At 33.3% G+C, this 27691-nt stretch overlaps 1 protein-coding gene and 1 pseudogene across 7 annotated transcripts in view; both read right to left on the reverse strand.

Annotated features, from left to right (window-relative positions):
* The window catches only part of RUNDC3B (RUN domain containing 3B), a 132405-nt gene that overhangs the window by 45028 nt on the left and 59686 nt on the right, over nucleotides 1-27691 (reverse strand). For all 6 annotated transcript variants that reach the window (XM_081079455.1, XM_081079453.1, XM_081079454.1 and 3 more), the window contains 4 exons: nucleotides 21114-21199; nucleotides 4942-5031; nucleotides 2682-2762; nucleotides 877-1045 (listed from right to left, as the gene is read on the reverse strand). In XM_081079455.1, the coding sequence (XP_080935581.1) occupies nucleotides 877-1045; nucleotides 2682-2762; nucleotides 4942-5031; nucleotides 21114-21199 (426 nt within the window). The remainder of the gene's footprint in view (nucleotides 1-876; nucleotides 1046-2681; nucleotides 2763-4941; nucleotides 5032-21113; nucleotides 21200-27691) is intronic.
* On the reverse strand, nucleotides 16689-16977 carry LOC308510297 (small ubiquitin-related modifier 2-like; annotated as a pseudogene). Its single transcript has one exon. The product of its transcript is annotated as a small ubiquitin-related modifier 2-like (transcript).

Below are 27691 nucleotides of genomic sequence, written 5' to 3' on the forward strand. Positions count from 1 at the left end.
GCTGGTCCTCAGTGAGCTCCTCATCTTTGAGAGAGCAGCTCTGCATGAAGCTCTTTTAAAACTGTATTCTACTCAGCATTTTCAGACTTTTACAATGTAAAGGCTTTCAGATTATCTTAGTCTGACCCGTTGCTGGTATGAAGAAGTCTTCTTTAATAGGATATTAAAATTTTCTTCATATAGATTATGCACATTTCTATAGCTAGTATGTATGGCATCTCCTTCTTTATATTTTCTAACCAGTAGCTGTCTACAGGAAATCTATTCATATTTGTAAATTTACTTTGTAAGCTTTTTCCTTAGTGTATTTTTTTATTGTTCTAATATTTCTATCACAAATTCCACCAAATTTTCCCATACAGATCATCTATGAATAATAATTACTCTGAAAGGAAAGGTACAATAGACAATACAGTAAAATAGATAATACAGTAAAAACGAAAAGGCAATAACTCCTCAAGGGAGTTTATTTTCCTTTCTACTTTGCCTACTGCAGTGCTTAACATCTGAGAGCTGTTAAAATAACTGATTAAAAACGAACAAACAAGACATACATGGAATTTGTTTTAGGCAATCACTGCACTTTTCACAAATCAAATAATCTTTTATGAAATTAATCACAGGAACTAAAATCTCAAACATATAAATGAAACTGTATACAGAAGAATATTAACATACAAAATCAGAAAAAGTTTAACAAACAAAAGCCTTTCCTAAAATATTGTCTGGTTTTTAATTAACAAGAGGACAATTCAGGAACAGAAAGGAAGTAGCAAAGGGTGAATACTTTCATTCAGCTGAAAGATCTTTCAGTAGTGACAGTCTAAAGGTAATAAGTAGAACCAAATTAAATGACTTTTGAAAATGGATAAATACCTTCTGTTCCAGTGTTAGCTGATATTTTTGTTTAACTCTTTTACACTTGTTGAACCAACTATTCTCATCCATAATGAAAGGAGGCCCGACATTCTCTGGAGTGCTGCTTTCACTACCACTGCTTCCCAATGTCCTCAGCTCTTCCTCATCACTGCTGATACTATCAGAACTGGGAGATTAAATTTTTAAAAAGAAATAAAATTAATAATACGTTCCACTTTGATTTGTATGAAATACTGTTGTATTTGTAAGCTACTGGTGAGCAAACTCTAAAATATTTAGTACTAAATATATAATTATAATAACGATATTATAAAGACTTTAGCTTCCTGTATTTTCTAATTTTTCTACAATGAATACGTTATTACTTTCCAAAAAAATTAAAAGCAGTAATTTGGGGAGGAACAGATTTTTAGGGTTTCTTAAAATTAGGAACATAATTTTAAGTTTTAAAAAATGTGTCTAATACAGGCACATAACAGTGGAAGCAATTAAATTTTTAAATATTGGTTTATGACAATTAGGATAGTTTAAACCTTTCTAAAAAGAAACACTCCATGGTCAGTAATACTAACTGGTTTAACACTGGGTTGAATTGGTATTTCTCTTCTCATTTAGTATCCTTTATACAACAAAATAGTATGAATCGCTCACTATATAAAGGAGAGGAAGGTATACATACATGTTTGGATTAGTGCATAAAAGAAAGAGGAAAACGCATAAATATTCAGACAAAAAGTGGTTAAGCAGTTAAGAACACAGAGCATATACCATTAAATTCAATCTGAGGGCACCAGTTGATAAGTTTCCATTACTGCATCATTTAAAAGCTTTGTAATAATTACCACAGCCTCTTACATAAGTGAGAGAGGAAAAGTAGTACTCACATTTACCTTTATATTTTCATTTAAGTCATTTCCTAAATCACTAAAAGTAGCTTTCCATCTACATGTTGATGACGAAACTCCTTTTTCCAGCTGTCATCTTGTTCTTTAATTTCAGACTTATTGCCCACTTTGTACAAACTAGCTGTGTGACTATAGACAAGTTATGTGACCTCTCTGTGTTCGTTTTTTCATTTGTAAAATATGGATAGTAGCACGTATCTCAATGGCTTTTGAAGATTAGTGAGTTAACAGAAGTAAAGTACTTAGAACAATGCCTGATATAATAAGCTTACAGTAAATATTACTATTATTTTACTAGTAGTATTATTTTGAACTATTCATTAGTGTTACAAAATGTCCTATAATCCAACAATTTCAAACAGTATAATTTTATGCCTGTTCAAAACATCTTCTTCCTGTATTTCTTTTCTAGATCAAACATTCTAGAATTATCTCCTTTCCTAAGGGATCCACTTATTTAAGCTAAAAATCTTGGTAATACAATACTTTATTTCTACTTCCCCCTCATCATCCAAAATATCTTCACACTCCTTGCTCTGAAATAATAGTGACTTCTCACACTAGATGGTGATTATCATGGGGCCAGAGCTGTGATCTTTTTCAATGGAGATCAAATGAAAAATGGCCTAAATAATGAATTTTAGTTTTGAAATCTCAATGGACTACTATAGAGCTATTAAAATTATTATGTATTGACTATAGCAATAGGAATACATGCTATTTTTAAAAAACTATATTGATGCCAGGATTACAATTATGTAAGAAGTATATATTTACATAAATACTAAAAGTGCAACTGGAGTTTATCTTTTTGAATGATTTCTGATATAAAATAAATGTAAAAGACATTTAATAATAAATTAAGATTTCAGTAACATATCTCAAAATGCCAAATACCTTTGGGTAAATTTCAAATACGGGGTATAGTCTATAACAGCAGGAAAGTTGCCATCCAATCCCTCTCCCTTTAGGCAGAAGCTAAGACAAGACAATAAATATTTCACATTAATACATAAAATTTTAAATCAAAATTAAGTGTTACAAACAATCTCTTGTTAGAGACATTGGTTTCATCAAATTGCAAGTGAATTTTTTAATTGCAATTTAAATGTTACTTCTTACAAATAAGCACCTTAGTAAAGATATTCTACCTTCAGTACCAATGACAAAGGATTGTACAAATTAAGATAGTGTTATATAAATATATCATACAAATGTAAAAATTACTGAGAAATCTTTCCAAACATTATTTTTTCATACTATTAAACTTTTTAAGACGTCACTAGAGAATTTTCAAATGAAGATTTGTTGTTCAAATTTACATACAAATTCTCATGTGACACTGAATACTTACAAAAAGATCTGAATAATTAGAAAATGAGGTTTTTCCAAAGTATCTGAATAGGTGAAAGGACTTGGGTCTTAGACCGAAAAAGAATGCTAAAAATCTTCTATCCAGTCAATGCTTTTTGAGGTCACAGCAACAAGGGAAAGGTTAAGTGACTTGCCCAAACTCATACTGCAATTCTCATAAAACCAGCAAAAAAACTAGATCTCCTGGTTCCCCAATCCAGTAATCTTTGTTTTGTACAATGGTATATCCAACTAGATTTTTACCAAAGATGTTTTGTTTTAATATTACTATTCTTCAAAGGAAAAAGTATATTTTCTAGGAAGATAAACAAAGAAATAGTCAAGAGATGTAGGTTAATGTTCAAGACATGTAGGCTAAAAGAGATGTAGGTTAAAAGATGGTTAAAGATGTAGGTTAAAAGAAATGTAGGTTAAAAGAGATGTAGGTTAAAAGAGATGTAGGTTAAAAGAGATGTAGGTTAAAAGAGATGTAGGTTAAATGATGAAAAAAATCACCCATGAACTCCTATCTTCTGGTTTCCTTGGGAAGTTTGCCTGTTGAAATACTTGTTCTAATATATTAAAATCAAGGATATGTTTTTTTCCAGACTTGAATAAGAAGAAAATCAAAGAGGTTAATATTTTATATGGGTTTTCCTTCATTTACAGAAATATTACTAATGTACCTTTAAGATATTTGCTTTCAGTTGATCATGCAGTATCAATGTGTTACTATAAGCCAATAGTTCACATTCTTATCCCAGGTGTTTTGTTTTGTTTTGTTTTTACCAAAAGGAAAATTGTAAAGGATTTTGACAGAACTAGCAGCATGCCATGTAAAAAGTTAACGCCTTTAGAGGGATCATAAAGACAACCTATTATGTTCATACTAAACAAGCTAGTTTATCTAATACTACTTTATTAAATATTAATAAAGAAAATTATAAAATGATCAATATTTTGAAAAGGAAGTTATTTATTAGTAAAAGGTAACCTCAGTGTAAACAGGCAGCATTATGCTTTAGTTCAAGACCTAAAAGTAGATTTTCATTTAAGTTTACACTTATTTTATTAATATTCTTAGATTTTTAAGTGATGTTTTTAAATAAAAACACATTTCCTTCATTCTTATGCTTGAGTTGTTACAGACAAATCTTCTACTTTTAGTATAATACAAAATCTTGTATCAATTAAAGAAATACAAAAACATGATTTCATAAATCTAAAAGAACTTACAATATCCCTTTTTAGTACTTGTAATCTTACTCTGGAATCAATTCACCTTGTTGACAATAAAAGCATATATTAACAATCATTTTTATATTTTAGATACATAACACAAGAAACATAAGAAACCCAAGATATCCTGTCATGATCTTATTTATCTTAACACAAGGGATAATGAAAATCTTTCTGGCTTTGAATCTTTTAGTTTATTTTCATTTTAAAGCAATAGCTGAAACATAGTAAGAGATAAGATCCCAAACCTTTTTTCAGTGCTGCCGGAGTACGTGATTTTTCTGCTTGGGGGAATGTAATCTAAGCTTTCTTTTTACCCAAACTTGAGAGCAAACCTCTCAGTTAGCAAACCTCTCAGTCAGTTAATTCCTTAAGTTTGAGACTGTCTCTTCTGAGAGCAAACCCATTTAGAAAATTGACGTCATTTGAAAGGAAACAGCATGAATCAAATATCAATATCCAACTGTGTGCTTTTCTTACAAAATTGAAAGAAAAATATCCTGAGTGGGAACCATTATAAGGTAGAATAATTTAAAACTTAAATCCATTTAGTAAGATTAAGTACCTGAAATCAATAGCATTGAGCCCAAGTAGCATGCCAGCAAGCATATTTGCTTCCTCACCCAAGACAATTGCTCCATCTTCATAAAATCTCCTAAAAAATGAAATGGGTGAATAGATAAATATTAAAAACAGACTGAAGTTTCATCTAGAGAAATCACTTAGAGCCCAAACTAAAATAGAAAGAACTACATTGTATTTGTCAAAATAAAAACATATTTGGATTATCCAAATTTTGTAGACATTTCGAAGAAAAAACTGTCACATAACAAAGAAAATCATTCTAAGTATTCCCAATTCTCTTATAAAGAATCCCTGAACTGACTCTTCCAATGGGCCTAGACTGTCTAGCATTTTTCCCTAATAGCAAAGCAATATAAATTTCTCCTGAAAGGTAGCCAATTCACGGTCATTTATACTGATCTATTTTCACACCAATGTAAATATTGTTGTATACTAGAACAAACACAAACATACATTCTATTTTTCTGTAATTCTAAGGGTTATTGCCTAAATTAAGAAACAGGAAGGAGTAAATTATTATTAGTTTATGCTAACCTTTAACACTGAAATACTAATAGAGTAGGGGAGCTACCAACATGGCTATACATGAAAAATACAGTATTCATTATCTCTTTGACAAACTATGAATACGAACTCTTTTGCTAATTCTTATAAAGCCTTCTGTTTTAGCTAATGTTAGTTTAAAAAAAATACAACTTTCTTTTAAAATATTTATTAACAAATATTTAGAAAATGTATCATAAATGGGCCTAAGGTGTTTTTCCACTAAAGAATGTAAGGTCATTGAATTTACTTAAAAAAAAACACTACTATGCAAAAACTAGTTTATGTTAGGTAACCAGGGATCATTAAATTGTTATACCTATATTACACATAGACAGCTACTATTAAGCTATAACACCCCACTAACATTTCACTAAGTAAATAAAATTAGTCTTGTTTTCCTGTATTTGTTTTTAAAGGCTGAAAAATATTTTCATATGGTCTTAATCCCACCATCAATTTTGAATACTTCATGGTCTACCAAATACTTTTACAAACATATCATTTGATACTTGCAAAAAAGCCCATGAAGTAAATGCAGAAGAAATTGTCACTAGTTTCAGATTCATCATAAAGAAAAGTAAGAGTTAGGTTAAAACAATTTTCCCAAGCTCATGTTGATGAACTGTTCAAGGAAGAAATCCAATTCTTTTTATTTTAAGTTCCAAATGTTTTCTATTATACCATGCTACTTCTTGTAAAACAAAAATATTTAAAGAGAATTTAAGTTCTGTGTTGGTTCATAAGGAATTTTAAAGTGAATGCATAGTACAAAGGAAAACAAGACACAACCATTTACCCTCTGACAGATGTAAGGCTGCAAAAAAACATGGTAAAACAACTAACTTGGAATAGGTGTTTGTTGTGTCCTTGGAAATATGGGAACTGCTATTATTGATTCATATAAAAGAAAACTAGAACTTTCAGCTTAGCAAAGATTAGTAAAACAAATGGAAGTGATTTCTAACATTCAATTTGAGGTGTTCCACAAAAAAATAAAGACATGTAGACAAATCTATATACCTGAGATTTTGTCCCACCCCAATGGCTAAATTGGCTGTTGACAGAATATTTTAATGACTCCTGGAAGAACTATGATTCCAGTGGTTCGAGATCACCAAAGTCTATGGAACATATGCTTTAGAAAACAATGCTGGATTTTGATATTGGGAATCACTCATTATTCCTAGTATTTCCTTATGTAACAAAAGGTCTATTTTTTTTTTATTTCCCTATCTTGAGCCCACCATGTTTAAAAGTACATTCTAGGAGTCAGATCAAAACTATTCTTGCTTGCTTCCTAATGTCAACGTTGTATGAGGGACTGTTGAAGAATACCAAAAATAAACACAATCTAAGTGGTTTTAAAGATTTATTTTTTAAGTCTAAGGGTCTTTTGTAGGTGTATATAATATTGTTTTAATGAGTTTTGGCTTTATTTTTACTAATGATTTTTTAAGTTAACCAATGCAAGTGAAATGCTTGCCACATATGAAATCAATAATTCCACTCAAGTAAAATCATACCTGAAGCATAATATTGTACAGATTTGACTTAATATAACAGTTTTTACTGCAACACAGGGAAAGGGAGGACAAATGAAAGAAGGGCTAGTTATCAAGATTCTCCATTGTATACTGAACTTTTTTCATTATTAGTTCCGGTAAGAAAAAAACGTTTTCAGAAAATACATTTTTAAGTTTGAGATAACATTTTTAAAATAACTTAATTCAGCATTTAAAAAAGTACTGAAGTGATCTGAAAAAGATCATATTTTATTTTTTTATTTCCAGTACCATTTTCATTTCAAATTATATTTATGGACTATCCACTTGGGCATATACTACCACAGAAGACATTAACTAATACTGTCATCACAAAGCATCATTGTTCCTTTTTAACCTCAGCCCTTCAGGCTTAGTTTCTAATTAAATCCCTTAACCAGCTTAATTTTCAGCCTGTTAAAATTGGATTTCATTAAAACGAACATTTTATTTATAACTGTATAAATCAAACATCAAGTGTCAACTACTGCAATAACACTGGTTACAAGTAACACTTGTTTTAAACAGGCCAAAGTATGGGTTGGCAGGTTTAAAACAAAAAAAAATCACCTGAATTCCCTGAATTCATTGTTAGTGACAATGTAAGTGCTTGAGCACATTGTTTAATTACCTAGACTTCTAAATAGAATTTCCTGAAACCTCAGAAGTTGGAGTAGAAACAAACAGTCCATATTCTAGGAAAAATATGATACCAAGATTTTAAGAATTAAATTTCTTCAAAGTCTCACTAACTATCCTCCACTCCCACTTTTCAACAAACTAGAAGGAAAAAAGTCCTCTCTAAAATCAGTATCTCCTTGGCAGATGCATGCTACTATCTTGTCTCTCATTTTTCATCCTTAAAAAGGCTTAACAGTGTTTTTTTAAGTATAATATAAAAGCTATTTATTAACAACAAAAAATAGTTTATACTTGTCTTTACTCCAAATTTCATTTCCCTGATACAGCCAAAATTTTAGACTGTTTATGCACAAAAGCATAAAAATGAGATATTACAGTCTTTCACCTACCATCACATATGTTATATATATATAACATATATATATTATGTATATAAAATAAGAACAGAAATTTAAGATACTTAATTTCTTGATTAAACTATTAAATCCCCCTTATTCAGCATGATTAGGCTTATTTATTGTCAACTGTCAATTCTCCAAAACACCACTAGGAAACCTCAAAAAGATCGTATTTTAATATCATTTAATCAAGTCATTCATATGTATTAAAGAGGCAGAAGCTATTAGGAAAAATTAATTTTTTATTTCCTTAATCAAACCAACACATAATTTGAACTGAAAATCTGATTTCTGTTATCAACATTTTCAAAGACTACAAAAGACTGTAAGTTTTCAACTTCTTCATTTTATCTCATAGAAAAATTAGAACATTAATAAAAGTTTGCTTACATAACCAAGGTTATGTAACAAATGAGCCAAAACTAAAGTCTAGTTTATTGGATGACTAATCCAATAATAGTAAGGTATACACTAAAAAATTCCCTTTCTTTTGTTGAAAATATTTTTTGTTCTAAAGAAAATATTTTTATGAAATGGATCTAACCAAAACACTGTACTGAACCACAAAAACATTATTATATTTAAAGTGCCAAGGGGAAAATATATATGATTTCCATTTAAAGATTAATATATTAGACTATGTCTTTCAAGAAGTTTTGTATTTTAGAAGCAAAAGAAAATTGTGAGCAACTATTTGATGTGAGTGTAACCTGGAAGAAAAACCTCCACTTTTTATTAGATATACTTTTTCCATTTATTTGTATGTTGACAAGAAAAGTATTAGAAACTATAAAAGTATAATACTCTAATGATACTTTTTATCTTTTAACCCATAATTTAACTCTAATTGAAATATGTGTCTATAATGCTATTCTGAGTGTTCACTCTGTAAGACTATTTTAAGGCCTTTCAGGTACTTCAATAACAAATATCCTTTGGGTGGGATCCAAAAGGAACAACCAGTATAAACTATGTTGATACTGCACAGTATCATGCTTGCAAAATTTCCTTTTGTGAAAGTCAGAAGCTATTCTACACACTGAAAGTGCAATATGAAAATGTGAGAAAGCTTATCTTACAAACCAAAGAAATTTCATTAGCAACCTTTCTTGTTCTTCCCCAATTTAGTCTTTATATAAAAAATTTTAAGGGAGAAGATAAGATTCTCCACCATGACATGCAAAACACATTACAGCATTATAAATAAATGTTATATTTTATTCAAAGTCCAATTGAATGAGAATGAAAAGCTGACCAAAAAGTAAATGTCCAAAGGTCTTGATACAAATGTGAGAGCCATTATCTATTTTATCAACAAATGTATAATAAATTCCTGGTATGTGGTCAGAACGGTGCTAGGTCCTAGAGCTAAAATAGTGACAAGCTAAACACAGTCTCTCTCTATGGAGCTGACCATCTAGGGGAGAGGACAGGCAACAAACAAAAGAAAAAGATAATTAGAGACGAGTAGTATAAACAGGTTGCTGGGATAGAGAAAAGGTGAAGGAGAACCCCACTCTGAAGAAAGTCATTAAGAAAGGCATTCTCAAGTATTTAGCCTAAGACCTTTGGCCCACAGAAGTCTGATCACACAGGGCTTTGTAGGCCATACAACATTAATAACAACTGTGAATATTTACTGAGTGCCAGGCACATTTATAAGTACTTTACATGAATTATCTTCTTCAACTTTACCACCCACATATCATGTCACAGAGGATTTAAGCAAGTTTCCCAAGATTCCACAGCTAGAAAATGGTGAAACCAGGATTTGACTCCAGAAAATATGTTTGCAGAGCTGCTGGCTAATGTAATGAGAAACCATTTCAACATTTTAAATGGGAATTATCATGATCCCTTTTTCTTTTAAGAAAATTGGCTAGAAGCTGGATGGTACTTACCAGAAGGGGGAAAACTGAAAGCTCAGTTGGGAGGCCAAGAAGAGAGTGCAGGCAAGAGATGAGAGGTCTGACAATTAAATTCACGAACTTGTTGTACTGATGTCACTAACTTTTTCTGGTATCAGAGGATTATTCATTATCAATTTGTACCAACTGGACAAACAGATATGTTTACTATTTGGAAGTGCTGAAAAGGCTGTGTGAATAAGTTAGAGGACCTGAACTTTTCGCCAATAATTCATGGCTCTTGCATCACAACAATGCACCAGCTCACACAGCACTGTTTATAGGGAGTTTTTAGCCAGTAAACAAATAACTATATTGGAACACCCTCCATAAACACCTGATCTGGCCCTCAATGACTTTCTTTACCTGAAGATAAAAGAAATATGGAAAGGAAGACATTCTGATGACATTCAGGACACCAAGGATAATACGATGACAGCTCTGATAGCCATTTCAGAAAAAGAGTTCCAAAATTGCTTTAAAGGGTGGACTAGGCACTGGTATTGGTGCATAGCTTCCCAAGGAGAGTACTTTGAAAGTGATTGTAATGATCTTCAGCAATGAGGTATGTAGCACTTCTTCTAGGATGAGTTCACAAACTTAATTGTCCAACCTTGTACATTACTAGAGCAAAGAGATAAAAGTAAATGTATAGACTTAAGATAGATTTTGGAGATAGGATTGATAAGACTTGCTAACAGAACAATTATAGAGAATGAGGGAGACAGAAGAATCAAACATGAATTTTAGATTCTGACTTGATCAGCCATGTAGGTAGGTAGTGAAACCATTTCTAAGAAGGGGTAAACAGGGTTAGAGTGGAAAGAACTATTTAGCAAGAGATTTAAATGTGGTGTCATGATAATATAGGTGGTATTTAAAGCCATAGGGAGATGAATGCAATTCTAGGAAGAAAGACAGAAAGAAAAGTGAATAGAGAAAGAAGAGTAGACAATGGAGGACTGAGCTCAGAGAATACTGACACTTAAGAGAAGTGAAGAGGAAAAGAAGCCTGAGAAAGAGCAATTTTAGAAGGATAAGGTAAAGCCAAGGAATGTTATATAAGTTAAAGACAAAGAGGTTTTTCAAAAAAGAGGAAGTATTCAACTGTTCTAGCTGGACAATGGAGTACAAGATAGAGAAATGTCCATTAAACTTGGTACCTTATAGATTATTGATATTCTTTTAAAAAGTATTGTCCAACCTGTACAGTGGTGAAGTGGTGAGGTGCAGAAGCTGGATAAGAGTATATAGAAGAGTGACTCTGGTTATTGGACATCATCAAAATGGCGACGTGAGGTGAGCCTCTGTAAAGTTCCCCTGGAATTTACAACTAATCAAACAACAATAACTCCACAAAGGACTCCCTGCACAGCAGACAGGCAAGACAAAGAGGCCCACCACTAAATTCACCTAAAGGTGGGAGAATTGCGTGAGCAGGGGAGGAAGGAAGGGAGAAGTGCAGGGACGGAGCCGCACGGGCGCAGGACACAGACCAAGCTCAGTGCTCCGAGTTCCCTGCATCCCGGAACTACCGCAGCTGCAGGAGAGGGAAGAACTCGGACTGCTAGGGCTCCGCTTATGGCCCACACGGCCGAGGGGACAGCGTATAGCACGGCTGAACCCAACGCTCACGGCAGAGACCTCGGAGAAAAGACTGAGGGAAGAAGGCTGAAAACGGTGGTTTAAGCCCTCATTGCCGAGCGGAGAACGGAAGCCTTAGGCACTGAGACTAGCCGCCCCCTCCCTACCCTCCCAGAGCTCGCCCCGCCCCCACCTGCCCAGTGCTAGAAGTGGAACAGTAGCAGTGTCAGATCAAAAGAACAGAATATTTCCTGTTCTGAAAACTGTGGACCGCAGACACAGATTCACAGCCCAACTAGTTCCTGCAAAGGGGAGGGAGCTGTGGAAGTGGGACCGGCTGTGGTGGTGGTCGCCACCATTGCTCTGGCCACCTCTCACAACTCACCCCGCCCATGGCCCCACCTATCTGGGCAGATCCCTTTAGGAGTATACAGAACTGCTGAAACAAACGGGCTCTGAATCTGGTGCAGGAAGAGATTTGGAACTTCAAAAGCTCTCCGCATCCCCACACGGACACTGCACCCTGTGACCCAGGCAAACTGTTAACAGAGGAGAAGCCGGTCTCTCAAGGAATCCCCCCATTGTGTGAGAAGCTGGAATAGTGCAGAGAAAACATAGCACTACTGTGTGATAGAGGAAAAAAAACGCTGCAGTCAGAGAGAAAATAAAACATTCTATCAACAAGTACTGGAAAACAAAAGAAAGACCTCTTTCTATCGATCTATTGCAGAAGCCACTCCTGAAGATGTCTAGAAAGAGAAATAATAAATCAGTAATTGCCATGAATAACCAAAGCAACAAGGCAGCTCAGAAAGAAAGTGAAAAGTCTCCAGAAAAGGATCTTAAAGATATGGAAATATGTGACTTAAATGACAGGGAATTCAAGATTGCACTTCTGAAAAAAATTCAACGAGATGCAAGAAAACACAGAAAGGCAATTTAATGAACTCAGAAACACATTCAAAGAACAACATGAGCATTTTACGAAAGAGATTGAAACTTTAAAAAAGAACCAAATGGAATTTCTGGAGATTAAGAACTCAATAGAAGAAATTAAGAATGAAATAACCAGCTTAAGTAGTAGAGTTGACCAGATGGAGGAAAGAATCAGTGACATTGAAGATAGAAACCTGGAAATTACACAGATGAAAGAAGAAAGAGACTTGAGACTTAAAAGAAATGAAAAAACTCTACAAGAACATTCTGACTCTATCAGAAAGAGCAATATAAGAATAATGGCCATACCAGAAGGAGAAGAGAGAAGGAAACAGAGAATATATTCAAACAAATTGTTGATGAGAACTTCCCAAACTTGTGGACAAAACTGGATCCTCGAATCCAAGAAGCAAATAGAACACCTGATTACCTTAATCCCAACAGGCCTTCACATTGTATTGAAGCTGTCTAAAATCAACAACAAAGAAAGAATCCTCAAGGCAGCCAGGGAAAAGAAGACAGTAACCTACAAAGAAAAGCCCATTAGATTATCATCAGATTTTTCAGCACAAACTCTACAAGCCAGGAGGGAGTGGAACAAAATATTCAAACTATTAAAAGAGAGAAATTATGAGCCAAGAATAATATATCCAGCAAAGATATCCTTTAGATATGAAGGAGAAATAAAGACCTTTCCAGACATACAGAAGCTGAGGAAATTTTCTAATACACGACCTGCACTACAAGAAATACTAAAGGAGGCTATTTGACCACCATCAACAGGGACAATTTGTGGCAACATAAAAAAGGGGAGAGTAAAGGCCTGAACCGGAATATGGGAATGGAGAAAGTAAGCATGCTGAAGAAAATGGAATACTCTAAATATCAAACTTTCTTTTACATAAACTTAAGGGTAACCACTCAAAAAAAAAAAATCCAGAAATAATCAAAACAGCATGGTATTGGCAGAAAAACAGACACAAAGACCAATGGAATAGAATTGAGAACCCAGAAATAAAACCACATAAATATGGACAGATAATTTTTGACAAAGAAGCTAAAAACATACAATGGAGGAAAGACAGCCTCTTCAATAAATGGTGCTGGGAGAAATGGATAGCCACGTGCAAAAGAATGAAACTGGACTGCTATCTGTCACCATGTACCAAAATTAATTCAAAATGGATCAAAGACTTAAGCATAAGACCTGACACAATAAACTGCATTGAAGAAAACATAGGTACTAAACTTATGGACCTTGGGTTCAAAGAGCATTTTATGAATTTTACTCCAAAGGCAATGGAAGTAAAAGCTAAAATAAACAAATGGGAGTACATGAAACTTAAAAGCTTCTGCACAGCAAAAGAAACCATCGACAAAATAAAGAGGCAACCAACTGAATGGGAGAAGATTTTTGCAAAGAATGCCTCTGATAAGGGGCTAATATCCAAAATATACAAGGAACTCATGAAACTCAACAACAAAAAAACAAACAACCCAGTTGAAAAATGGGTAGAGGACCTGAAGAGACATTTCTCCAAAGAGGACATACAAATGGCAAATAGACATATGAAAAAATGCTCAACATCACTAATCATCAGAAATACAAATAAAAACCACAATGAGATATCACCTCACCCCAGTCAGAATGGCTATCATCAACAAGACAAACAGTAACAAGTGTTGGAGAGGCTGTGGAGAAAAAGGAACCCTCATACACTGTCGGTGGGAATGCAGCCGTTGTGGAAGGCAGTGTGGAGGTTCCTCAAGAAATTATGAATAGAATAACCACATGACCCAGCAATCGCTCTCCTGGGTATCTACCCAAAAATTCTGAAAGCATTTCTCTATAGAGACACGTGTACTCCAATGTTCATTGCAGCTTTGTTTATGGTGGCCAAGACATGGAAACAACCAAAATGTCCTTCGATAGATGAATGGATAAAGAAGTTGTGGTATATATACACAATGGAATACTATTCGGCGTTAAGGAAAGATGATATAGGAACATTTGTGACAACATGGATGAATCTTGAGAGTATAATGCTAAGTAAAATAAGTCAGACAGAAAAAGCAGACAACCCTATGATTTCACTGATATGTGGTATATAAACCAAAAACAACAAAAGAACAAGACAAACAAATGAGAAACAAAAACTCATAGGCACAGACAATCGTTTAGAGGGTAAGGGGGGTGGGGGAAGGGAGATGAGGGTAAGGGGGATCAAATATATGGTGATGGAAGGAGAACTGACTCTGGGTGGTGAACACACAATGGGATTTATAGATGATGTAATACAGAACTGTACACCTGAAATCTATGTAATTTCACTAACAATTGTCACCCAATTGCATTTATTATTGACAAAATAATTGTCAATAAATTTTAAAAAAAGAAAAAAAAGGAAGAGTGACTCTAAAGTAAGGAAATGACGGTGTGTGTAAACATTTATGAGAAGTTTGGTGCTGAAGCAGAACATGGAAATGAGCAATAGTACAGGATAATATATGTTTCATGGAGAAGTTTTTCTTTTAAAGGTAGGTGATACCAGTATATGTTTCTATTTAGGTTTGGTGCAAAAGTAGTTGCAGTTTAAAAAGTTAAAAGTTGCAAAAACAGCAATTACTTTTGCACCAAACTAATATATAGGTGGGAATGATTCATCAGTGGGAACGAGACTGAGGACGAGGAGAGAGAAAAATGATAATTAAAGGAAGAGGTGAATCAGGACAGGATCAGAAAAAAGTGGCCTCTGATAGGAGGAGATACATTCTAAGACAACAAAAAAGAACAAATAGAATATGGTTAGGGTGTAACTGGTGATGGGAATAACAGCATTCATTTATGATAGCATTCAATTTTCTAATAAAAGGAGATCTTACACTAATAAATTAATACAAATGTCTAGTTCTCTCTAAGTAGCAATTTTTAAAGGGCAGTTGAATGCTTATTATTCTCAGATCACATGTCTGTATACAAGACTAGGAAGATTATTCTGATCCTTACTATAGAATAATGCAAAACATATCTTGAAGGTTCTCTTACTTGTTTCAAGGAATATATGAATTTACTGCTTGCATGCAAATTTAAAAACAAGAACAAATATTTAAACAAAAATTTTAAAAAGTTTTTAGATATTTAATAAGCCCGAAACTATTTTTATAGACAATGCAAAAAGACAATAGTTGAATAATTACTCAGAACTCTAAACTATTCTGGAGACATCCACACATTTGAGATTTTATGGTTTCTGTGTGAAACAGGACTCCCTTCTCTTCCTTTTTTCAGTTACAAAAACCTGTATTAGTTATATCTTTCTTACCCCACATGTAATTCAATCAGCCTTAAACTTTTTAACAACTTCATTGAGATATAGTTCGCATATCACACAATTCACCATTTAAAGTACAATTCAATGGTTTTTAGTATATTAACAGATACTTTCATTACCCCCAAAATATGCTATAACCCATTAGTAGTCACACCCGATTTCTCCAATACCTCTCACCCCACTCAGCCGTGCTCACACAACCACTGACCTACTTTGTCTGTATAGATTTACTTATTCTGAACATTTATATAAATGAAATCATATACTATCTGGTCTTCTGTGACTAGCTCTTTGACAATGTAATGTTTTCAAAATTCATCCATGCTGTAGCATGCACTTCACATCTTTTTTACATTTTTTTAAAAAGTTTATTTAAAGAACAAGATGCTTGGTTTGAAGGGAAGACTATCTAGAATTCATTTCTCTTAGAATAATTGATCCCAACTTAAAGGTTGTCCTACATGTAACAGTTACATACAAAAAAGTTAGAAAACTGTCTTTTTGATAAATGAAAAACATTAAAATTCCCCAATCAAACAAAGTATGCAAGGATTTATATGTTCTCATTTTGTTAAATGGATAAAGCAAAATAACCTACTGGCATATAAATATAAGAGCTAAATGAGCATGAGCATAATGAAAAAAGGTATTTTCACTGAATCAGTATTTTTCCCATTGCATCTTCATTTGATGTACAATAACAGAATGAGCAAAGGGAAAAGGAAAGAATAGAGAAAACTATACAGCAGTCGTCAGGATGTGGTGGAACCAAATTGCGGTTTTCTAACTGAGAATGTATTTTCAGGCTGTAGGAACAGAGTTCTGGAATAAAGTTCCCTCTTTAGTAGACACCTACTGCCTGCTGCAGTAACACATCAATTGTATTTTCATCCTCCATTTCCAACTGTGCAGGTATATCTGTTTCACTGATTGGCTGACCTTCAAATTGGGAATTTGATCTGCCTTGTTGACAAATCCTGGAGTTCACAACAGGCTTTCATTCATTTATTAAGTAATGTATGCCTCTTAATCTTACACTGTGACACAGAACCATCCTGCCCCATCACCTTCAAATTAATCTGATTGCTGTTCTCAGTTTTGACTCCTTCTTTTGGCTTTTTGATGATCATGACAGCCATGGCAAGCTCTGGAGTCCCCTTAGCTGCCATTTCACAAAAGAGGTACCAAGTCTACACTGAACAAGCACACAAGCAAGTACCAGGAGCAGAAGCAGCATTTCATTTCTTTTTATGGTTGAATAACATTCCACTATATGAAATACACATTTCTTTCATGAGTTGATGGTCTTTTGGGTTCTTTCCACTTTTTGGCTATTACAATTAATGCTACTACATTTGTGTACACATTTTTTTGTGAACATCTTTTCAGTTGGCGATATCTATCTATATCTACCTATATCAGTCTATCTGTCTACCTACCTACCTAGGAGTCATGTACTGAATCATATGGTAACTCTATGTTTAACCTTTTCAAAAACTGCTGACTATTTTCAAAGCGACCGTTTCATTTTACTTTTATTATCAATGTATGAGGGTTGCAATTTTCCACATCCTTGTCAACACTTGTCATTATGTGTTCTTTTGATTGTAGCCATCTTGGTGGGCGTGCAGTGGTATCTCATTGTGGTTTTGATTTGCAATTCACTGATGGCTAAGGATGTTGAGCATCTTTCATGTGTTTATTGGTCATTTTCACATCTTTGGAAAAACATCTCTTCAGATTCTTTGCCCATTTTTAATGTTTTATTTTAATTACTGAATTGTAAGAATTCTTTATATATATATATCCTAGAAACAAGTCTCTTATCAGGCATATGCTTTGCAAAAATTTTCTCTTTTGTGGGTCATCTTTTCACTTTCTTGATAATGTTCTTCAAAACACAAATTTTTAAATTTTGATCGTGTCCAAGTTATTTTTTCTTTTGTGGTTTGTACATTTGGTATCATATCTAGGAAACTATTGCTTAATCTAAGGTTATGAAGATTTACATCTATGTTTTCTTCTAAAAGTTTTACATTTACCGTAATTCTGATCCATTTTGTGTTAATTTTTGTATATGCTGCTGGGCAGTAGTCCATAAGCACCTTTTAATATTTTTCCATCTTAATGTAAAACTTTTAAACAGATTCAGATTTTAAAAGTCTTTCTTAGCTATTGAAAGATCTGGTAATTTATCACTATTCTATCTACTTTTCTATAATTGAGGGAAATGTTTATCAACTCATTTTTTTTTCACTTCATGATAGCCTGGTAATTTATGAAGTTTTATACTTCTCTTACTCCTACTATAATGAGAAAATTAACATTTCTTCTGAACACTTTTGTCATTATAAATTAAAGTTACTGTGGTACAATTGCAAAGTACTAAACAGGTCTCTATAAAGTTAATTTTATCTCTAATTTATACTTTCCATACTTGTTACTTCAAATTCTTACAAGAATATTTTCAATCTTGTTTCAAATGCCACATTTGCATTTTTCAGCTTAACTTTTCTAAGTATTTTTCCGTCTGTTGGTGGGGGGAAATTAAAACTTTGAACAAATTAATTCAGTTTCTACCTTCTCCACCTCTATGTTTTCCCAGTAACCTACTAAAACAATTCCTTTTTTTTTCTCCCTTGTGGACTCTAATATTGACTCTGTCAACTTCCAACTCTGGCTATTTCCCAATAACATCCCAAGCCCTGAATTATGAAACTCTTCAAGGATTTTTAAAAAAATTTTTTTTCAATTGCTTACCAAGACATCTTCCACCTTAGCAAACAGATCACATGAATTTCTGTAATACTTTGGAGCCATTATCATTTACTCCAAGATGAATATTTATTGTGTATCTGTTCTCCACAGTTCTCCTACCAACCTTAATCTTGTCTTTTCACTGGTTAGTACTTCAGGTTTGCCTATCTTAGCTCATGTAGCTGCTCCTTCTGTACTGGGGTAAAAACTTGTATCACCTTTAGACATCATTACTCTATCTGTGAACAGTAGAACAAGAAGAAATCACTTGTTTCAGATACTCTCAAGATTCTTAAAGGATTAGAGATCATTTCTCATGTCTAGAGCTCTTATGTCAGGAAGCATCCACACAAAAGGTAAGGTGTAAATATGCTTTCCAATAGTTTGCTTGTATCTTACAAACCGAATCTTCCAAATAGATATGTTTTGTCTAGAAGTTCATAATCATATTTACTTGCAATTAAGAAATTTCTCTGGTCTGATTTCAGTAAAAAAAAAATAGTGTAAATAGTTTAAAAAAGACTTTTTCACAACTGCATTTTTTAGCTACTTTCTACAATAACAATTCTGAAATAACTCCCCACTTAGTTCCTTTCTTGAGAATTACAGGGTCATTATATTCACATTTAAATACTATGTGTGTGTATATATATTGGTGTATGTGTATAAACATACTAAGCCATGTTTCTGTTTGAATAATATATGTTTATATATTGTTATAAGAATATTTTTACCTCATGGACTTTTTGAGCTGAATCATTTCCTTTTTAGCAAAAAGGACAGCTAACAACTGAGAACAAGGCAAAAAGCTTTTCCCATTCTAAAAATAGTCTATTCAAGAGTTATTTCTACCCCACCCAACTGCCTAAACTAAGCAACATGTCTAACAGCTTGGAGATATTATTAATGCTTTAATTTCTATTTAGAAAAGACTATCATAACTTAATCTTATTATTGCACAGGAGATAATTAGTGTTAACTTCATTTTGATTCATTTAGGATTTTTAGGTTTTAACTATGAGTTTTCGACACTATTCTTATTTTCAAAGTCTTAGTATCCTCAATACTTAGTATATTTCATAATTAAACTTATTTACTAGTAATAATAAATAAAAGAAACAAATGCTTCATTTCATAAGGTTCATTTCAAATATCTAAGACTTTATCATCACCTCACTGTCCATTTTTAGAAATAGTGCAAGAGTAGCACATTGCTTTTAAAGAATTCAATAAGTACATATCAGATTTGCTTTATGCAAATAGTTCTTTTAGTTAAAACTCTTTATATCCTGGTTGAATTTATAATCGTGATAGTATTTATTGTACACGTGAAAAATTTACCATTTTATTATCTAAAAACATAGACACATCTAAGTAAAGATCTCATAATTTGTACCAGATAGTCAGCTAAAAGAATGTGTCATAATAAATGCCCAGATTTTCTCAAAATCCAAAATATCAAATAATGCATTAGGACATGGAAATCAAGATTCTAGATAATTTCTTTATATATGTGCCTAATTTTCTCTATCAAGACTGGTTTATAGCTGTCACTCTTTTTTTCTCTTTCAGAAATATGATTAATGAGGTTGAAATAAGTATGGCAATTTAAGAGTCTAAGGCAGTGCTGTCTGACAGAACTTTCTATGATGAAGCAATGTTCTTTTGTGCTAATTTGGTAGCCATTAGTCACACATAGCAATTGAACACCTGAAATGTGATATTGCAAGTGAACAACTGAATTAGTGATTTTATTTAGTCTTAATTAATTTCAAATTACATAGTGGCATGTGATTAGTGGCTACTGTACTAAAAAAGTACGTCTAAGTTATTGAAATTCTTGAATATTTTCATTTACAAATAATTTTGAAATGGAGAAAAGTAATTTCTTTAACAAAAGATTAATATATTAGTAGACTAGAGCTTAATAGAAATGATAGTTGTCCTAATATAAGACTTTTCTTACCAGCATAAAAAGTTAATAAAGCTCTGTTTGTCACATGGCACAGTATATCATTTCTTAACAACCCAAGTAAAACAACACTGGTACAGACTGCCCTAAAAAAGACAATCAAGTAATCATTAATTATATAATATGTAAATTAAAGAAGTAAATGATCCATTTATATTACTTACAAGCAAAGAAATAAAAATTGTAGTGTGGAAAGAAAAAGAATGCTATAGGAATTTCATACATTTTTCTTAAAATTGGTCAGGGAAAAGTCTGTGGATAGAATGAAACTTCAAGTACTGAAAAAGTGAGAATTAGAAATAATTCAAAAAGAAATTCCAAACATAACGTGAAGCCGGAAAAGACAAACCAAGATAGATGTATGTTTAGTCAACAAACTGCATTTTCCTGAGAAGACAGTGGATTTACCTGACTAGTACAAAAAAGGAGGAAATAATGAGGACTTTAGAAAGGAATGAGTCTTCATTCTATTCTTATTGCTAAGTCTTTAGATGACTCTTGCAAGTATATATTTGAAAATTAAAAGGAATTTTAAACCTGGTTGTTTTGAAGTCTCTCAGAGCTGTGGAGATGTATTCAGATAAATGTTTTTCCATGAGTGCTACTCTGATCCAGGCTCTACCCTAAAAGAAAGAAAGAATCATATATGAAAAAAAAATAGAAGTTAAAACTTATTTTGCTCACTACATCACTGAAAATATAAGCATATTAATATAGAGAGAACATTTTTTTCAGAATATACATTTGATAACGACTAACAAAATTAAGTAAATAAAAATAGGTAAATTTTGATTACCTAGTACATATCTTGTTTCTCTGAAGGTGTATGGTTAAGCACGTCAGATTAACTTTTTAAAGAAACAGAACCATTGAGTAGTTGGGTAAAAGATATTTTTTGAGTCCTATAATGTATCAGAAGACATAATGCTCTATTTCCATGCCCAAATCAACATGCTAAATGAGTACCCTTATAAAACATGAGGAAGAAAATCCATTCTCCTTAATAAAAATAATCACTCTCACGCCACTTGTTTAAGAAAATTTCTCACTTATCTTTCCAGAGGGAGGTTTTAGACAACTAATAATGAGCCAAATTTCACTATTTAGCATGTATCCAAATCATGAGTTACTGAATTTGGCACTTCCAGAGAATTCTGAAAAACTATTACCAAATATTTAAACCAGAAGAAAACAGACAACAAAAATATCTCAGAAGCACGCTCTAGCACAAAAATCACAGAAAGAAATAAATCTGACTAAATGTCAATAATTTAATTTTACTTAGAAAAGGGGTAACATCATTCAATAGTCAGGAGTAACCAATTACTTTCTTTATAATCCAAAGCATTTCTTCTAGACTCTGTTTAGAATGGAAGAGTATAAGAGATTATATTTGTAGTGAGAATTTTTAAATTCAATTACTTTCATTTTTACTCAACCCTTTCACGAATCTTCTGAAAGTTAATGAAGATTGACTATATACAAAATCAAAACACTGCAATGGCAGCTGAGAAAAAAGGTGACACTAATCAATATATATGATGGTCGACTACCAATATGGAGGAATAAAGCATTTTTTTTTAGAAATCACTACCAGTCCAGTGAATTTACCAAACTCTTGGATTGAAAGGATCAAAAAGGAGTAGTAAATCTAGACAGTGGTAAAACCTGTCAGAGTAGAAGCATCAGTATTGTTGGGAAATAAAGGAATGATATGGGTATGGTTAACATGCCAGTCAATTTGCCCATTAAACTCAAAACCCCTTTTAGCTTGCCCTGGGCTCATCACTTCATTGGTCTTGCTGAGTAAGCCTAGGGGAACCTCCAATGAGCTGTAGCTGATTGGAACAGAAGAAGGAAGAGGCAAGCCACTGGCCAGCAGTCTCAAGATTCTCTTGTGAAATTTCATCTAAAAGGCACAGACACTAGTGATGGTGGCCTGAATCACAAGGTCAAGATTTCACCAAACAGAAGAAGGGAAAGTTGCTTTCCAGAGAATGTGAAACACAAGACACTATGCTATTGCTAGGTAAGAAACATGGGGAAAAGTCCTGCTTCCTGATTTATTAATTTCAACCCACACAAAACTGGGCTGCATTCACCTTCTTGTGGATACTTATGGAGTTCTCTGTTATATTTCGATAATAAATTGTGATGGTTTTAAGTTTCTTTTTTTCAACAAAAGAACTTTTACTAGGACAGAAGATAAATACTTATAAAGGTTTTGGGACCATGAAGTGAGAAAGCTGAAAACTAAGTTTAACATTTTAGACTTTATCAGTTAGATAATGGTGAACCACTGAAGGTTTTCTGTTCTTTGGTGTGTTTTTGTGTTTTTTATTTTGTTTGTTTTTCAGAAACAAAAATACTAATTTGTTTGCTACTGAAGGTTTTTGAAAAAAAAAATTAAAAGTAGTCAACACTTCTTAATGTAATTAATATATGCTTGGCTCTGTTTTAAGAGCTTTATATACACATTAAGATATTTAATCCTCCCCAAGACTTATGTGAGTTAGGTTACAATACTATCCTTACTTGACTCCTCGGAAACAAAAAAAACAGACACAACTAGAAGACTGGAAACTCATCTCACAAACCAAACTACCAACCTGATTGAATTTTAATATCCATACATTCTACTCTTCCTCTTATTTCAGGGGATGAACTACAATCATTTAAGAGTGAAAAGATGAATCACAGTGTGGACAAAGATATTTGCATTATAGATATTTAACAAAAGATTCTCATTTGTAAAATACAGAGAATGCTTACAAATCCATAAGAAAAAGACAACTCAATTTAAAAATGGGCCTGGAAGGGGAAGATTTTAAACCACAGATTCAATTCTTTAGCAGATATCAGAATATTTAGATATTTTCTTCCTTTTTGTGTTAGTTTTGTAAGTGATGTTTTTCAAATAATTTGCCCATGTCACCTAAATTTTCAAATTTATATGTATAAAGTTATTCATAATATCCTCTTTTAGGATTTTTAATTTCTGTAGGGTCTATGGGGTTGGCTTCTTCTTCATTCCTAATACTGATAATGTATAATCTCTTTGTTTTCTTCTTAAATAGTCTTGTCAGAAACTTATTAATAGTATTAATCCTTTAAAAAACACTAATTTTTGGTTTTGTTGATTTTCTTCTAGTGCACATTTGTTTTAATTTAATTGAATTTTTGTTCATTATTTCTTTCCTTCTAATTTGGGTTTATTACCTTTTTTTTTAAAAAAAAAGTACCGCTTCTTGAGATGAAAGCTTTGATCACTAATTCTTGGCCTTTACTCTTTAAAAAAAAAATACATAAAAGTGTATTTAAGCCTATTTTCCACTAAGCACAAGTTTTTATGTGTTGTATTATCATTACTTTCCAAATTTTTTTATTTCAAAAGCCATTTCTTCTTTCATGCATGAGCAATTTAAAAGTCCTTCTCAATTTTTATTTACATTAAGCATTTTTAGTAACCTTTTTTGTTATTGATTCTAGCTTAACTCTACTGTGGTTACAGAACACAGTTTATATGATTTCAATTCTCTGAAATTCACTGAGATGAAGGATAGGTCAGGAAATAATCAATTTTGGTATAAGTTCTGTATGTGTTTGGTAAAAATGAATATTCAGCAGTTTTCTATTTTTATTTTCTTATACATTACAGTACTTTATTATTATTAAACTTTATTTGTATTTTCTTGAACTTATACTTACTTAAATTTCCATTATCTGCATCTCCCATAGGTCTATTTCAATTGTCTGTTTCATATTTCTTAGTTTTAGTCATTCGATCTTGTTTCCTGATATGCCTGGTGATTTTTGATTGAATACTAGACACTGTGTACGAAAATCTGTGGCAGCTCTAATGCTACCTTTCTCTAGGATTGATTTAGTTTTCTTCTGGTAGGCAGACAGTGAACTTGAAACTAACCTTGCACTATTTAAGGGCACCGCTTTTAAACATTTTGGGGGCTGGTATTCATATGAATTTCCCTTACTCCCAAAGCATAGCCTTTCTGGGGTCTCAAATAAAAGCCTGAAGTGTTTAGAGGCTCCTTGAACTTTACTGACTTTGAACTCTAACCTGTGGTCTCTTTAGAACAAGACTGAAATCTTTGATCAGCTTGTTTAGCGTCCGACTTGCTGCTATACTGAACCCAGCTGATCATTTAAAATGTAAATCAGATAACAGTACACTATTGTCTTAAAAAAGTAAAAAGTAAAAAAGAAACCCTCAAGTAGCTCCCCATTGCATTGAGAATGATATCCAAACTCTTAATCATGACCATATCTTCTAATTTGCACCTTGCTTCCTCTTAATATTTGCACAGCACATTTCTTCCCATTAATTCATATCCTGACTCAAATGTTACAGCCTCACAGAATCCTTCTCTAACCACCCTACCTAAAAGAATGTGCTCTCTTCCACCACTCATAGCACTTTCTAACCTCTTAAATAGTTCCATTTTTCCCCCATGGCCCCTGAGATATTATTTATATATTTATTTGTTTGTTGTATTACTAAAATGTAATGTACATAACATTTGCTCTTTGCCATCTTTTTCACCACTGCCATTGTATCCTCAGTATTTATAAGTTTCTGGCATACAGTAGGCACTCAGTATATACTTGTTGAATAAGTGGATAAAATTAAAGAACATAAATAATTTCTTCATAGCTACTAGGCACTGGAGTCACCAGGGAGAGCTGGAGAAAAGAAATGATATGAGAAATATAGTATTTTAGAAAGATTTAAATACAGTATTTTAGAAAGAGTTATATGAAATTAGTATTTAAAATGGATAAAGTGTAGAACAAATGGGCATATCTCTGGTTTCTGCCTGGGAAACTGTTTCTTTATTTTTAAATCTTCCCAAGTATTTCTGACATTCTTCCAGGTTTGGGTCCATCAAAAATAAAGAACTAAGCATAGGAAATATCAAGTCATGTTTAAAAAAGGAGACAGATTTGTGAGTAATAGAAAATGATCAAAAAAGGCCTCTATATAATACTATACCATATTGTAAATTTTGAGTATCTGATAACTCTTGTGTACCTGTAATTAATACCCTCTCTGCCTCTGCTTCTTTCAGTAGAAAATTTGGCTAACCTACCTCTAGGGCAGACCACTGACAAGACCAGCATCTGAACAAGAGAAAATGCAAAAAAGAACACAAGACAAAAACACTGGGAAGGATTAGGGACATGTGTCATAAAATTGTATCACAGGTGGCTCAATACAAATTTATCAGAGTATGGTTGGTTGATGTGACTAGTATATTCAGAAATTGGTCTAATATATTAAATTTAATAACAGAAGGAATGTACAGGGTAAGCAACCACAAACTAGCAAAGCCTAACCTAGCCTAAAACAGTTTAATTGTTCTTAAAAACAAGAAAAAACACACAAAAAGGGCCGGCCCAGTGGTTCAGGTGGTTGAAGTTCCGTGCTCCTAACTCCGAAGGCTGCCAGTTCGATTCCCACATGGGCCAGTGGGCTCTCAACCACAAGGTTGCCAGCTCAACTCCTTGAGTCCCACAAGGGATGGTGGGCTCCGCCTTCTGCAACTAAGATTGAACACGGCACCTTGAGCTGAGCTGCCGCTGAGCTCCCAGATGGCTCAGTTGGTTGGAGCGTGAGCTCTCAAGCACAATGTTGCTGGTTCCACTCCAGCAAGGGGTGGTGGGCTCCGACCCCTGTAACTAGCAACAGCAAGTGGAGCTGGAGCTGAGCTGCGCCCTCCACAACTAAGATTGAAAGGACAACAACTTGACTTGGAAAAAAGTCCTGGATGTACATACTGTTTCCCACCCCCCCCAAAAAAACACACAAAAATAGATATATAGGAAGATAGGAAGAACTGAAGAACAGTACAGAGCTAATACTTTGAGGCCAAAAAAGAAAACCTAAGAGGGAAAAGAATTTCATGAGCTTGAAATCATTTGGAATGCTACAAAAATTCAATGGAAATATCTTCAAGATCAATAACAATAGTAAATAAGTATCCAAATAGGGGAGTTTCTGTCAAAGACCATATATTATGCTTATAAATCATCATCACAATAGCAGATGGGAAAGATCAGTGAGTTCAGAACAAAGTAAAATAAGTGCCTATTGAGATGAAGTTATTTTTCTAAGAGTGCTAATTCTAGTCTGAAACCTAAACAAATTGACGTAGAGAAATCCTATGCTCCAGAATCACAGCATATTATAAAAAAAATAGCTGTAAATATACCTGAGATGGATAGATTACAGACAAGGATCTTCAATTCAAGTAGTCCATTCAATTGTTAGGTAATTTAGACACTGGAAAATACGTTCAACTAGTCACAGACTAAGCAAAGAAAGGGAATAGTCTGCATTTCATAGCTCTTAGTTTAGAGTGACTAAGTATCAGATCTCCTATGGTGGCAAGTTTCTACAATGTGATTCTAAACTGCACAGTGGTAACAGGACATAGACAATCCTGATTCAATCAACTCAACTTTAATCAACTCAAATTTAAAGAATATTTCTAGAACTGACTCTGGGTGGTGAACACACAATGTGATATACAGATGATGTATTACAGAGCCGCACACCTGAAACCTATGTAACTTTACTAACAATTGTCACTCCAATAAACTTTAATAAAAAAAGGGAGGGGGGCCGGCCCAGTGGCTCAGGCGGTTGGAGCTCCGTGCTACTAACTCCGAAAGCTGCCAGTTCAATTCCCACGTGGGCCAGTGGGCTCTCAACCACAAAGTTGCTGGTTCAACTCCCCGAGTCCCTGCAACTAGCAAAGGCAACTGCACCTGGAGCTGAGCTGCGCCCTCCACAACTAAGATTGAAAGGACAACAACTTGACTTGGAAAAAAGTCCTGGAAGTACACACTGTTCCCCAATAAAGTCCTGTTCCCCTTCCCCAATAAAATCTTTTTAAAAAAAGGGGGGAGGGGGTGGTAGATGAGGGTAAAAGGGGATCCAATCAATACATGGTGATGGAAAGAGAGCTGACTCTGGGTGGTGAACACGCAATGTGAGATATAACGATGATGTATTACAGAACTGTACACCTGAAATCTATGTAACTACTAACGATTGTCTTTAATTAAAAATAATAAAGATACTTTAATTAAAA

Source organism: Rhinolophus hipposideros, assembly GCF_964194185.1.
Source record: "Rhinolophus hipposideros genome assembly, chromosome: 18".
In the NCBI taxonomy this organism is placed as follows: domain Eukaryota; kingdom Metazoa; phylum Chordata; class Mammalia; order Chiroptera; family Rhinolophidae; genus Rhinolophus; species Rhinolophus hipposideros.